At 40.2% G+C, this 15,255-nt stretch overlaps 1 protein-coding gene across 9 annotated transcripts in view; it reads left to right on the top strand.

Annotated features, from left to right (window-relative positions):
* PTPRK (protein tyrosine phosphatase receptor type K) overlaps positions 1–15,255 on the top strand; it is a 583,649-nt gene that overhangs the window by 451,224 nt on the left and 117,170 nt on the right. For all 9 annotated transcript variants that reach the window (XM_073337267.1, XM_073337266.1, XM_073337264.1 and 6 more), the window contains one exon: positions 5,410–5,712. In XM_073337267.1, coding sequence (XP_073193368.1) covers positions 5,410–5,712 — 303 coding nt within the window. The remainder of the gene's footprint in view (positions 1–5,409; positions 5,713–15,255) is intronic.

Below are 15,255 nucleotides of genomic sequence, written 5' to 3'. Positions count from 1 at the left end.
TGTTCAACAGCATGAGAGGAGGAGACAAAGCAGCACGTATTGAAGTTAAGCCAAAATTGAAGACAGACCTTGAGGTGGAAGAGAGAGTGTGCAGATAGGGGTTGATAGGTAGTTGAGAAGTCATGTATGTTATTAGAGTGGAGGTCAAGGAAGGACCGGGTGGTGGAATGGTGGAAAAGTGTGTGTGGGAGGGGGGGTGATATTGAAGGAGACAATGGTGATTAGAGGGAGTATTTTGACCTTTTATGGAAAAAAAAAAAGAGATTGATCTGTCAAGGATTAGTCTAGTCTAAACTATTACATGGTCCCTGGCACCATAGTATCTGAGCACTTACCTCTCTCCCAATCTGAATCTAGATTTAGTATTGAATCCAACTTCCCCCAACCCCTCACATGAAGAGTTCCCTTCCCCATACACACTCTGCTCTCCCTGAGTTAAAGTTAAAAATAAAATCCTTCACATTTCCTGTCACAGTAATGACCAAAAAGGGTATGCCGTTGGCTAATCAAAATACTCAGATTTACTGTGCTTCCTATCAGTTAACTTGGAAATCTTTCAAATGCCAACTGATTTTCTCTCCTCATACAGCATCTAATGAGCCACTTGAGCCCTTTGCCACTGCCCCACATGAAGAGTTGTCCCCTGTAAGAAATGCATTTAATTAATTTTTTTAGTTTTTCGGAAAAATGACTTTTGAGTAAAACCCCACGTTTTCATGTTAAAAACAAGATTTAATGCCAAAAATTCCAAATAGTTAACTGGTTGATTTAAAGTATATTTTAAACTCAAAAACAAAAAAAATTAATACTGTCCCTTGTTATAGCTTTACAACGTAAACAACAGCTTGAGATTGCAAAGTAGTATAATGAACCCCAAATTTGTACAAAGTTAAAAATAACAATTTTCCAAATACTTGAGAAATAGTTTCTCACCTTCACTTTACTGCATCTGAAAATCCCATTTTGATTCTTGACAATTCACAAGTCACCTGAAATGGCACTCTGTTAACTGTGATTTGTTTAGGTCCTTGTTAGGAAAATCTTGGATGCAAAATTCAGTACTGGACAGATAAGTGTTGTAGGCCCTGATTCAACTAAGGTTCTTAAGCACATCCTTTAAGTTCCTTGCTAAATCAGGGCCTTAAAGAACATCTCTCTCTCTCTCTCTCTCTCTCTCTCATTTTAAATCTGAAAGTTACAGTCAACTTGGATTCATGGCCCCTAGATGTTTTCACGTCAGACTGGGGGAACAGTGTTCTCTGTGGAGGGAGGCTTGCTGAACAGTGAAACAGACTTGGAGTAACAGACTCTCAAGTTTGTCCTTCAGAGCATGCTGCAAGATCTATCTATTCACTCAGATTTTTTTCTGAAGGGAGAAGTTGAGCTGGAGATGAGGAAGTGTGGATGGGTATTGACACTGGGTGAATTAAAATTGTTTCATGTAAAGTTTTCTTTTAAAAATTTGAACTGTTCCTGTGCCTAAAGTTTGAGGATAGGTGTAACATGAGACTCAAGGGGATGAGTACATAAAGGTGGTGTTTTTCAAATTACTTGTCCTTAATTCTGCATAGATACTCAGTTAATATTTTTCTTCTTTTAGCAAAATCTTTCTAATCCCCTTTAACGAAGTGACATTGAGGAGCAGTGATAGTTATCTTTTCCAATGGGAATTAGTATTTGAAACCTAAGCTTGGTGCATGTGCCACTGCTATTGTTAGCCAGTGTTATCTCACAGAGCGGGGAGCCAGGTACATCTGAATTCTATTCCTGGCTCTGACAATGAATTGCCTTGTGGTCTTGAGCAAGTCACTTAACTTCCCTGTGTCTGTTTCCTCAGTAGTCAAATGGGAATAATAATACTTACCTATCTGACAGGGCCAGGTGGTGTGAAGATTAATGTTTGTACTGTGCTTTGAAACTGGCAAGAGCTGTGTATTGTTACTCTTTTAGCTTCATTTCATTGATTAAGAAATTAGGAGTGTTCTGGAGGGAGTCTTATTCCATTCATGTTAAGCATGGGATACCACTTTGGTATAACCTAATATAACAGAGGAGCAAGTTCTGGAGTGACATTCATGCACTTTAGACAAAGCAGTTCTAGCTATGATTGGACAGTTCAAGGAAGGGAAATTACAACCACCAAGGGATGAGATTAATAATTACTACACACCTCACCACACACTGGCTTGGACTGCTGTTCCTGAAAGGATACCTTTAACTGAGAAAAGAACCATCAGTTGGAAACAAATTACAGGAGAATTAAGATAACATTTTGGGGGAAAGTAAAACTCTGAAGTACATCATGGCAGTATGGGTGTGGAGGGAGCTTCCTCTTCTTCTTATGTAATTTTTTTTTTTTTTTTGTAATGAGATGCAGCGAGTTTCCTGAAGCTTACCAAGCAATTCAATAGCTTTTTGTCTGAGGAAAATAATTATTGGAAGATTACTTTCTACCAGGGTCTTACAGATGGAGAATTTGTGGTGCAGCAGTTTAAAACAATTGGACTTTACCTCTAGAGAGCCCTGTTGTGAATGTTTTTCAGAGGCAAGAGTAAAATTGTGTTTAAAGCATCATTTTAGCAGCAGTGGGACAGTTGGCACAGTTTACCAAAGCTGTTGAGAGACTCTGTAGACTTTAATTACCATCTCAGTCATGCAGAATTGGTTAATCTCTGCCAAAGATGAGAGTGCGTGTGAGAAAGCTAGATCATGCTTCCTATCTTATTCCTCCTTTTTCGACAGGTGGATAAAGGATGCTTTTTAATATCTCCTCTGATACTGACACATATTTGTAAAATTTGCATAGGATTGTAAAATATTTTTTTCAAAATTAACAACACGTATTTTTTGTTTGTTTGTTTCAAAAATCCTATGTAACACAGTGTGAATCCATATTAAGGTTCTGACTTGGAGGAAACCAAATAAAAAATCAGTGCATTTCCCATCACCGGTTGGTTTAAGGCTTTGCTTGATTCTCAGACATGCAAGGCTTGAATCTTTAGAACCAACTATCCTATATTATTATGTGCATATGCTCTTTTTATATTAATTTAATACATGGAGCAGGTTAGAAATGTGTGTTTTATAGCACAGGATGGGGGCTTGGGATAGGAAAAAGAAAATTGAGAACAGTGGGATCATTTGTAGAAGAGAAAATGATATATAAAACAAAACTTGTCTAATTACACAATCTTCCGCTTATTTCTGTAGACTTCAAATTCTCAATCTGAGTGCATAGGGATGTTTATTCCTGTTATGGTCTGTCTTAAAAATCTAAATCTAAAAGTTGTATGCAGTATTGTAGTAGCCATGTGGGTCCCAGGATATTAGAGAAACAAGGTGGGTGAGGTAATATCTTTTATTGGACCAACTTCTGTTGAGAGAGACAAGCTCCTCTTCAGGTCACCTGTAAGCTCAAAAGTTTGTCTCTCTCTCTCCAACAGAAGTTGGCATAATACAAGATTATTATTTCACCCACCTTGTCTAAGTCTAAAATGTCTGGCCTAAAAAGACTTGGTATTTTTTTTTCCTTTTTAGAGATTATATTCTCCTAAAACATTGGAATATGGATTTTCTGCACCTGTGAAAGGGAAACACTGACCCTGAACCATCCCATTATGAGGTCTAGTCTACACCTAAAATTTAGGTAAATTTAGCTGTGTTGCTCAGAGGTGTGAAAAATTCATCCCCCGCAGAGAGACATAGTTAGGCTGACTTAAGCCCTAGTATAGACATTGCCAGCTACTGCCTTTTGTGGAGGTGCCTTTATTACAGCAATGGAAAAACCCCTTCCGCAAAGCTTATAGCATAGGCGTATCCTGAGAAACTATCAAGTTACTGCCCTTCTTTATAACTACTATTTTTCAGATAGATAAGCAGACAAGTAACACCCAGGGCTCACTTTCCAAAGGAAACTTATATCCCTCCATCATCCATCTGATCTCCATAGACCCATTAAATGATTTCTCTCAACCCTAGTAGTTTTGTCACATTGGGCAACGTGTTCAGAAGGCCACTACCACAAATTTGGTAGTAACTCAGTACTCAAGGGTGGAAGAGAACACACGTGTGTGTACACAGTAATCTGTAAATTCAAGCTCATAGTGGATTTAAGAGGGAGGTGATGGGTTAATGTAAATATTAAGAAAACTGTGTGGCTTTTAATCCATAACTTGGTGTGTGTAGAGAAAGAAAATTAAGTAGTTTGGTTGCAGTTGTTTTGTAAACTGCATGCTGAATAGAGTATATTCCTTGAGACTCTCACACATTTGGATATGCCATCTGTGCTTTCTACAGAACATTTGCCTGCTTGAGATTCTTGATTCATAAATGAAAATTACACAGGACAGTCACACCCCAAAAAGAAAAATCTGTGTTTCACATATGTGTATTCTCTCTTGTTTTCACCTAGAATCAGCAAAGACACAAGGTTAAAGTGTACCCTAGAGCTTGCTTTATTTTCTTTGGCAAGCAAATACATATTGAGTGTAGAAACATTCCCTTGGTAAATTTCTAGTGCAGCTCTAGTGTATATATATTCATGGTCATGACTTTCATTGTGTAATCATTTTAATTAAGTTTGACTATAAAAGTTAGTCTTGCATGAGGGATGAATGCGCTGGAGAGACAATGATAGATTGATGGCAACCCAGCCAAGTATCCCATGTTCTGCTGTTAATTTCTAGCTGAGTGGAAGTTCATGTGCAGATAACAGTTGAGCTTGAGTGATGGTGCACTGATTACTAGCTCAGAGCTATGCACAGACAAAGTGTATTGGGTGGTAAAAGGAGGTAGAATATGATGTAAACACCCAAAAGTGTTTTTGTAATATTTCTTGGCTTTCTTGCTTGAATTAATAGCATCATTACTGAAATAATAAACGTTAATGAATATCTGCATCATTTTTGTAACTGCTAGTTTAGTACAGCAATTAGTGTAATTAGTATACAGCATAGTTTGGTGGCATGATAAATCATGCCGAAGAGCATGTTGACTCTTCACCACTATGATATATTATCTAATTTACTCATTTAAAAAACGATAAAGGGGAGATAGGGGAAAGTTAGCAACAACAGCTGTGGTGGCCTTTTGGTCACTCTTCCTGAATTTGCCTTCTGTATTCTTAAATGCTTTGAATTGTTAGCACTGTTAATTAACATTTTATTTTTAATGTTGGTAAATCTTAATCACTGATTAAAACCTACAGAGAAGAGAGCAGAAGAGAAATGAAAATGTGTGGCATTTCACCTTAGGGTATTTCTTGCAAGGGGTGTCACTTTTTCCAGTGATGAGTTTGTACTTGTTGGGTATCTCTGGTGCTTTGACATTTCTAAGTGTATCACTTAACAAGTCAATGTGAATGTGGGAAACGTTAACAGGGTTATCTCAATTATATTCTGTGTCTTCTAGAGCCCATGAGAACACCAAAAACACTGAAGATTGCTGAGATCCAGGCCAGACACATTGCAGTGGATTGGGAGTCTCTGGGTTACAATATTACTCGATGTCACACTTTCAATGTAACTATTTGCTACCACTACTTCCGTGGTCACAATGAGAACAAAGCGGACTGCTTGGATATGGACCCCAAAGCACCCCAGCATGTGGTGGATCACCTGCCTCCTTACACAAATGTCAGCCTCAAAATGATCCTAACTAATCCTGAAGGGAGAAAGGAGAGTGAGGAGACCATTATTCAAACAGATGAAGATGGTATGCACAAATGCTATTTTAGAAATTATATTTAATCTAAAGGAGCGGGAGGGAATGGTTTGGTGAGTTAAAATATGTCTTCTGATGAACAAAGGTCACAGTCTGTTACAGGGGTGGCCAATCTTACTGGTCTTCTAAGACACATACAGCAATCTTCAGAAGACCGAGCACTGGGGCACACCTGCCAGGGGCCAGAGCTTGGGGCTTCAGCTGTGCAGGAGGCGCCTGACAGGACTCCAGGCTTCAGTCCCTCTTCTGCTGAAACCCTGAACCCCAGAATGAGAAGCCCACAGGGCTGAAGCCCTGTGACCCCACTCCCCGCTGGGCAGAAGCTCCTACCCCACCACCTCGCTGCAAGGCAGAGTTCCCAAGCTCCCCTGCCCCCACCCAGTCTGGTAGATGGAAAATGGTGGGGGCAGTATGGGGGGTTCTGCGAGCCTCACTTTAACACTAAAAGAGCCGCATGTGGCTTGCGAGCCACACTTTGGCCACTGCTGGTCTATTAATTAGTTATAAGAAGGTTAAATTGCCCCCAAAATTATGGCTTTTCAAATATTTTAGTAGTTATTCTGAAAAACTAACTGAAACGGACCAACATTTAGCCCATGCCACCGTGCATAACTTTTATGTACGATAAAAATGTTTCCTTAATTATGAAATATATTCATATTGGACACAAGGTGTTAGTTTTTGTGGTATTAGTTAAGGACTTTTTTTTTTTTTTTTTTTTAAGAATATTCAATGGAGGAAACTTATTCTGTACATTTATATTTAAATATTCAGTTCAGCATTGCAATATTTTACCTGAAATTCAGGATAGCTTCAACAGAATATGTTACATGTTATATAGCGCACACGTTATCTATTAGCTGACTTTTTAAAAAAAGAGAACATGTAATTTTTTGAGACCTCCTTCTTAAAGTTCCTGGTTTAAGTCCCCTAGTAAGACAGCCTTACTTACATGAGGAGAAACAAAGGACAGATTCAGATGTTTATCAAGCTATTCAGTGATTGTCTGTTATGAATCTTAATATGGAACTAAAACAGCATGAACTATAGTTCCTTAATTAGATGAAAACTATTGTATGGAAATAGAGCTGGCTTAGTTTCCATAACTTTAGCTGATTAACTGCCAATTCAAGACACTAGAAAAGACATACAAACTTTGAATAATGTATATAATTCTGTACACATAATAGAGAAAGAAACAGTTTATCGTGTGTGTGTGTGTGTACATGTAAGGTCATAGATCAGAGCTGTCAATTAATCGCAGTTAGTTCATGCGACTAACTCAAAAAACTTAATCGTGATTAAATAAATTAATCGTGATTAATTGCAGTTTTAATCACACTGTTAAACAATAGAATGCCAACTGAAATGTATTAAATATTTTGGATGTTTTTCTACATTTTCATATATATTGTATTCTGTGTTGTAATTGAAATCAAAGTGTATATTGTTTTGATTACAAATATTTGCACTGTAAAAATGATAAAAGAAATAGTATTTTTCAATTCACCTCATACAAGAACTGTAGTGCAATCTCTTTGTCATGAAAGTGCAACTTACAAATGTAGATTTTTTTTGTTACATAACCGCACTCAAAAACAAAACAATGTAAAACTTTAGAGCCTACAAGTCCACTCAGTCTTACTTCTTGTTCACCCAGTCTCTAAGACAAACAAGTTTATATACATTTACAGGAGATAATGCTTCCCTCTTCTTATTTACAATGTCACCAGAAAGTGAGAACAGGCATTTGCCTGGCAGTTTTGTAGCTGGCATTGCAAGGTATTTATGTACCAGACATGCTAAACATTCATATGCCGTTCATGCTTCAGCTACCATACCAGAGGACATGCTTCCAAGCTGATGACGCTCATTAAATAAATAATGCATTAATTAAATTTGTGACTGAACTCCTTGGGGGAGAATTGTATGTCCCCTGCTGTGTTTTACCTGCATTCTGCCATAAATTTCATGTTGTAGCAGACTTGGATGATGATCCAGCACATGTTTTTATTTTAAGAACACTTTCACTGTAGATTTCGCAAAACGCAAACAAGGTACCAATATGGGTTTCTAAATATAGATATACCAGTTGACCAAGGTTTAAGAATCTGAAGTGCCTTCCAAAATCTGAGAGGGACGAGGTGTGGCGCATGCTTTCAGAATTCTTAAAAGAGCACATTCCAATGCGGAAACTGCAGAACCTGAACCACCAAAACAGAGCTTCTGCTGGTGGCATCTGACTCAGATAATGAAAATGAACATGCATCGGTCCGCACTGGTTTGGATTGTTATCGAGCAGAAGCAGTCATCAGCATGGACGTATATCCCCTGGAATGGTGGTTGAAGCATGAGGGACATATGAATCTTTAGCACATCTGGCACTTAAATATGTTGTGACACCGGCTACAACAGTGCGATGAGAACGCCTGTTCTCACTTTCAGGTAACACTGTAAACAAGAAGCAGGCAGCGTTATCTCCTGCAAATGTAAATAAACCTGTTTGTCTAAGTAGGACTTAATGGACTTGCAGGCTCTAAAATTTTACATTGTTTTATTTTTGAATGCAGATTTTTGTACATAATTCTACATTTGTAAGTTCAACTTTCATGATAAAGAGATTGCACTAAAATACTTGTATTTTTCAGTTCACCTAATACTATTTTTTTTGTTTTTTTACAGTGAAAATGCTTGTAAATCAAAAATAAATATAAAGTGAGCACAGTACACTTTGTATTTTGTGTTGTAATTGAAATCAATATCTTTGAAAATGTAGAAAACATCCACAAATATTTCAATAAATGGTGTTCTATTATTGTTTAACAGTGCGATTAATCTCTTGATTAATTTTTTTAATCGCTTGACAACCCTAACATAGATACATAAAAGAGAAAACTGAAACAAGTGCATTGTGTTTGTATATGTGTACAAGCAGTGAAGTGAGTTGTGTAAATGCTGACTGCAATCAAAACTGGGATGTGGTGGAGCACTTGTGCGTTTTTAGCATGTATTCAGTTTTTCCAACAAACAGGAAAAATGATGTTTCAGACAGTGCAATAATGAAGAGAGGGTTGCAGTATTTCACAGTATAACTAGAGAATACAAGGAGTTGTGGAGAGCCACAGAGATTGATATACAGGAATTTTTTGAGACATACAGAATTTTAATATTTTATGCAGATCAAATGTAGTGTTAAGTTTTTTGTAGGTGGTGAGAAATATAAACTGGAGGGAACTATTGATATGTTTAGGTTTTAGTATAGGGATTTATGGTTGCTGTATTGCATGAGAATCAATAAAGCAATGATGCTATGCCCACGTGAATTGAGCGTCATTCCCTGTTGCTGAGTAGGTGCCTCTTCAAGATATCCTTTTATCCTCTTCTCATACCCTTTAGTCAGTTAGATTTGCAGAATTTGGCCAAAAGAACTACAACATGTACAAACCTCACCTTGCATTTAACTTTTGGATTATTGTTGGGAATATGGAGTATGAAGGCTTTGAGATCAAGGAAGATACTGAATCTTGTCACTCTGGTCAAATGATACTGGTGCTTGCCAAAACACTTGAATTTCTGAATCTTCCCACCTGTAGATCGGTGACCTTGTTTACATTGGAGTTAGTGTTAACGTGAGTTCCCCTCTCCTTTACAGGGTGTAATATATCTTAATTGAAACCAATTATAAAGTTATTCCAGCTTTATGTTAATGAAGTCAGAAACTGCAACAGCACAGTTTTTCCAATTTCTCTTCCTCCCAGTCTAACCCTGTACCTTGAGTCCAAAGTTGACAGTTCTTTGTATCAGATTTAGGAAGTCTTTTAAAGTCATGTGCATGTGTGGCAGGGTGGACTAGGTCCAGACGCCCTCTGCTGGAGACCTCACTGCCCTGCCTCACCCTTCCCCAGAATAAGAGCAGAGAGAAGTCCTCGAAGCTGCCTAGAGTGGCTGCAGAAGAACAACCAATCAGAGGGGCTGATGGAGCAGCCAATCTGGGGCCAGAAGGGCCCTATATAAGACAAGCAGAAGAGCAGAGAAGTCAGTTGCTGTGTGGAGCTTGAGGAGTGAACACCAGGTACCACTGATAGATCACTGTGGAGAGCTCACTGCAAACCGGACTGAAGCCCCAGGGAAGGCTGCTGAAGAGCAGCAGGACCAATGGAAGGTCAGTGCAGGCAGGCTAAAGCCCCCGGGGACTGAGCACAGAACCTGGCCAGGCCAGCGAGGTTACCGAGAAGTGCCCCACTGGTCTGATTGAAGATGAGCCCAGGGAGGCCTGCTGAAACACCACCATCTGCGGGTACTGACATGGGCCTGGGCTGGTTGGTTGAAGAAGGCAGTGCCTCTGGAAGAAGCCTTAGAGCCATGGCCCCATACCAGGACCATGATAAGAACTTGGACTGTAAACCCCGGAAGGGGGGATAGTATGGCTCGGCCAGAGGGCTGAATTGCTGAAGACCTGATGAGAGAACCATCGGCCAGAGGGGCACTACCCTGTGAAAAGAACTGTTTGCAGGCATTATCAGCCAGAGAAAAGGGGCACTTGCGAGAGGCGGGTGCTGACTCCATTACAGGATGTTGTTTGCATCAATGGTCAAATTGAAAAGGGTACTTCTACAGTGCCATGCCCATCTTCTCTGTTCTCCCATTGTTTACCTCAGAAAGTACTTTGGAACTGTGTACTGGTAGTAATTGTGTGGTGGGAGTTTGTTCTGTGATTCCCTGAGTGACCATTTTAAGTTTTTTCTCTCAAATCTTTTTCATTTTAATAAATTCCTCAGTTTTTCCATTTTTAGAATTTGTATTGGAAAATTAGGTGGAATTTCTCTGTGGAGCTGGATTAATTTCCAGATCATATTGTCTTGTAATCTCCTATACCAGAAAGAGAGAGTTTGTCAAATCCTAATCTATGTATTTACTATAGTAAATACTGTGAAAATTGCAAATACTGATGTTGGGTAACAGAGATGGGTTTTTTCTTAAATATACTCTTCTGAAACTTTACATCTTTTAATTTTTACATATTTAATCAGCAAGTTACTCATAAAGTAATTCATGTATACTGAGTCTCCTTTTTTCTCTCTTTGTACATTCCCTGTTTCACTATGCTGCCTTTTAACCTTCTTCCACTCCTTTTTTTCTCTTCTTTCCTTCATCTTACCTACTCAGTTTCTTTTCCTTTCTCCATATTCTTTTGTCCCTTTTCCCCACCCCCATCTTATGGCTTTATAATCTTCTGTAGGCCTGCAGCCATAGTCTATATACACCAGAACAGTGGTTGTCAATCTTTTCTGTCCCATGAAAACCCTAGCATCCCAACTCATGAAGCTGTGGACCCTCCTCCCATTTAGCAGTATGAGAAAGGCATAGTGATTGTGATCCCCTGACATCTGTTCACAACCCCCATAGGGTTCAGTACCTCCAGGTCAAGAACCCATGTACAAGAACAAAAAGATCAGATACTTGAGTGAAATGTGGATAGATAGGGTTTGGATGCTATTTTCACAACCACAAAGCACTTCACTGAAAGTGTTGTAAGCTGATATTTACCCCCGAGTAAATGTTATCAGTTTCTTGCTGGTACATATTACCTTCTTTGTACAACAAAGGATTTCTTCGTACTATAATTGTACCTATGTCTCTATACAGTGTGTATATTTCCATGCAGCCTTCACCATGGAGTGTATCCTTAATAATAATGAAAATATTCTGTTGATACTTTCATTATTATGTAGCAGGAAAACTGAAGCAATATGGAATCATTTTATAGTAGCTGGTGTCCGTTAAAACATTGTTCTACTAAAACTGATGTAGTAAATGCCTTTCCTGTAAAATTCATGCAGGACAATATTCAACTGACACTGTTTGGGAATTACAATTTCTTTATGACTGTGACATAATTCAATGCAAATTTAATGCTCTAAAATAATGACTTATTCTGATGTCAGATCAATTGATTGTGTTATTTTTAAGCATAATATTCTGTAAAGTCTGCCATCTTATAAATATATAAAAGAATAAATTATAAGCTATGCACTATACAAGTATATAATTTCATGAAATGTCTTCTGGTGATATCCATAAATCATTAAAGGAGCTAGTGACATTTCCACCATAAATCCATGATGAAATTCCCTTTCAGTTTATGGTATATTTATTATTATTTATATTTTTAAATATAAATTCAGAACTCTTTGTGCAAAAAGCTTGGGAGCCCTATCCATATTGGTATGAGAATAGCTCCATTTAGTTAGAAATTGACAAACCTTGTCTAAAATAAAATGGATTTATGCACATAAAAACAAGGAAATTCAGAATTAAGACTGAAGCTGTGGTTTAAGGATATGTGTGTTATAAAATGCTGGGCCCCAAAAGAGGTTGAGGGGCCATTGCATAGGGGTATTGGGAGAAAAAAAGGGAAGTCTGACAGAGCCACACACTCTCTTTTTGAGTCGCCCAAGTGAATGCAGAGGCTCAAGGATTAGATGTCAGCTCCAATTTTTCTGCCATTGCCGAAAGATATTTGTAATTTTTAGTTCAAATATTTGGCCACTGATTTGGAATCTTAACTGAGTAATGTAATTTTTAATATATATTCCTCTTTATCTTTTGTGCTTTAATATAGTATTAATTATTAAAACAACTGAAAGGAGGAAAGAAATACCACTTGTGGAGGACTATGGGAATTGACAAGACAACTAAGAAATAGTGTAACAAGACACTGGGCTTTGGGATATACACCCAGTGGGCCTGATTTGGCTTTTGGGCCCTTTTGGTGGGAAATGTAGTCACCAAACAGACAAGGGGTTACCTGACCAATTGTTATGTGACTGCCTGCGGAAGATTATATAAAGAAAGGCCTGGCTCAGCATTGGGAATATGAGGTAAGACCCTGAGGGAAGTCCCTGCATGTGGACCTGTCAGGAGACCTTGGAAATAGCCAAGAAGAGCTACCTAGGAGTAAAGATGTGTCCTAGCCCTTACCAGTTTACAGAAAGTGAGATAGGTAGGGTTGCCAGGCATCCAGTTTGTGACCGGAATGCCCAGTCGAAAAGGGACCTTGGCAGCTCTGGTAGGTACTGCTGACTGGGCCGTTAAAAGTCTGGTCGATGGCACAGCAGGAACCCAGGACTAAGGCAGACTCCCTGCCTGCCCTAGTTTCGTGCGGCTCCCAGAAGCAGCCGCCAGGTCCCTGCAGCCTGTAGGTGCATGGGCAGCCGGAGAGTCTCCGCGTGCTGCCCCTACTCTGAGTACCGACTCCGCAGCTCCCATTGGCTGGGAACCACAACCAGTGGGAGCTGCAGGGGTGGCGCCTGTGGGCGCAAGGGCAGTGTGTGGAGCCGCCCTGGCTGCCCATGCACCTAATGGCTGCCGGAACCTGGCGGCTGCTTCCTGGTAGCTGCAGTAAGCGCCTCTGGGACCCTGAACCCCTCCCACATCCCAACCCTCTTCCCCAGCCCTGAGCCCTGTCCTACACCCCAAACCCTTCATCCCTAGCCTCACCCCAAAGCCCACACCCCCAGCTGGAGCCCTCACCCCCCTGCACCCCAACCCCCTGCCTGAGCCTGGAGCCCCTCCTGCACCCCAGCTGGAGCCCACACCCCCTCCCTCACTCCAAACTCCTTGGCCCCCCCAGAACCCCCTCCTACACCCCAAACCCCTCATCTCCAGAGCCAGCACCCCCTCCCGAACTCCTCGGCCCAGCACAGAGCACCTCCTGCACCCCGAATCCCCCAGTCCCACCCCAGAGCACTCACCCGCCCCCCGAACTCTGCCCCAGCCCAGAGCTCTCTCTCACACTGAACCCCTCATTTCTGGCCTGCCCAGAGTCCATACCTCTGCCCCAGCCCGGAGCCTTCTCCCGTACTCCAAACCCCTCATCCCCAGAGCCCACTCCAATCCCCTACCCCAGCCCGGTGAAAGTGAGTGAGGGTGGGGGAGAGCGAGCAATGGAGGGAGGAGGAATGGAGCAAGTAGGGGGCGGGGCCTTGGAGAAGGGACGGGGCAGGAGTGTTCCGTTTTGTGCAATTAGAAAGTTGGCAACCCTAGAGAGAGGCCTTTGTTGCCTGGTGTCCTGCAGTACGTTGACTAATATTTTTGTTAATAAAACTAGCCCTGAGGAAAGGGACATGGGGACGGAACTTGAGAATTTAGGCTTTATTTTGACTGACCTGGTTGGTGAATCTGCCCACTGGTTTACAGATACACTCCTCTTCAGAATCTCTTTGCTTTCATATATCCCTCTCCTCACTTGCCAACCTTTGTTTCTAGGCTCTTATTTTTTCCTCTACTTCCCTTCCCACTCCCCCCAATTTATGTATCTGGCATTCTCAGCAGTAGAGGTTTATAATCAGAGTTTAAACTTTTGTTCTAATGCTTTTTTGGTGTCTGTGGAAATAGAATCATGTAACTAACTAGTGCCAGTCAGTTTAACATTATTGCTGCCACCGTTAAAGAATATTATAGCGCAGAGGCACAGACTATGATCATGCAGTGCAATCAGTCTGTGGGCTTTTCCTGCTTGGGTGTTTAAAAAGAAATGTGGGAGGGTGCACGAAAACACAAGACTCCCGTATCCTGTGTCCAGTTTCACTCCTCTATGCAGCACAATCTCTTAAAAAAGAAGACACAATAAATAATTTTTCAGGTGTCTTTGCAAACAATGTGTGGACACTTGTTTATCCCTTCCACTCCAATGCTATTTTCAAAACTGTTTTAGCAAAATATAAGCAAGTGTGTTTGGAATTCTCTAGCTGCACTCCCATACATTCTTATACACACATTCAGATGTAAAATGAAAGGTATCACCTGGGTCAGACTACACGCAACAGTATGATTCATTTGAGCTGTGGAGAAGAGAAGCAGCCGAGCATTCCCATGAAACATAGAATGATGCATATGACAGCATCCTTGAATACCACAAACAGCACAGAGGGGCTGTCATGGCACATCAGCCTTTATCCACTACACAATCTGTGTCAGTATAGTGAAGCAAAACAGCAGTATTTGCATTTAGTTAACTTCTCCCAAGTCTTCAACTGACAGATGGATGAACAGTTCCTATGAAGTTGTGTTGGAGTCTCATCTGTTTACTTGTGGGCTTCTCTGACTCCATGAATTTATTATTAATGTATCAAATTATTCTGCCTATCCCAGAGGTCAGCTCATCATTTACATCTTCCATGTTGACTGAAATAAATCTTGCTGTTGTGACAGGCCACTCTCTGTTCCTTGATGCTGTTAACACGGTGCACAGCACTTCCTTTGATCCAGTGATTTTTAATTTATTTTTGCCCCTTACAAAATTGCAAGATACTTTGAAAATAAATCTCCAGGAAATGTCATGTCTGAAGCTCATTGCATGTTGGATTAAGGGGGGAGGGAGGAGAAGGGAACTAATTCCTTTTTAGGGAAGACAAATATATGCTTGGATATTTAAATCAAAACAACTTGTTAAGTTGCGAGACTTTTTAAAAATAAAATCTCTTTCTTACATTCATTCTGCACTCCCCCCTTCCCACCAATCTTTCAACACAT

The sequence above is a fragment of the Lepidochelys kempii genome, chromosome 3 (assembly GCF_965140265.1).
Source record: "Lepidochelys kempii isolate rLepKem1 chromosome 3, rLepKem1.hap2, whole genome shotgun sequence".
NCBI lineage: Eukaryota > Metazoa > Chordata > Testudines > Cheloniidae > Lepidochelys > Lepidochelys kempii.
Note: the sequence above shows the minus strand (reverse complement) of the source record. Positions and strands in the feature narration are given on the sequence as shown.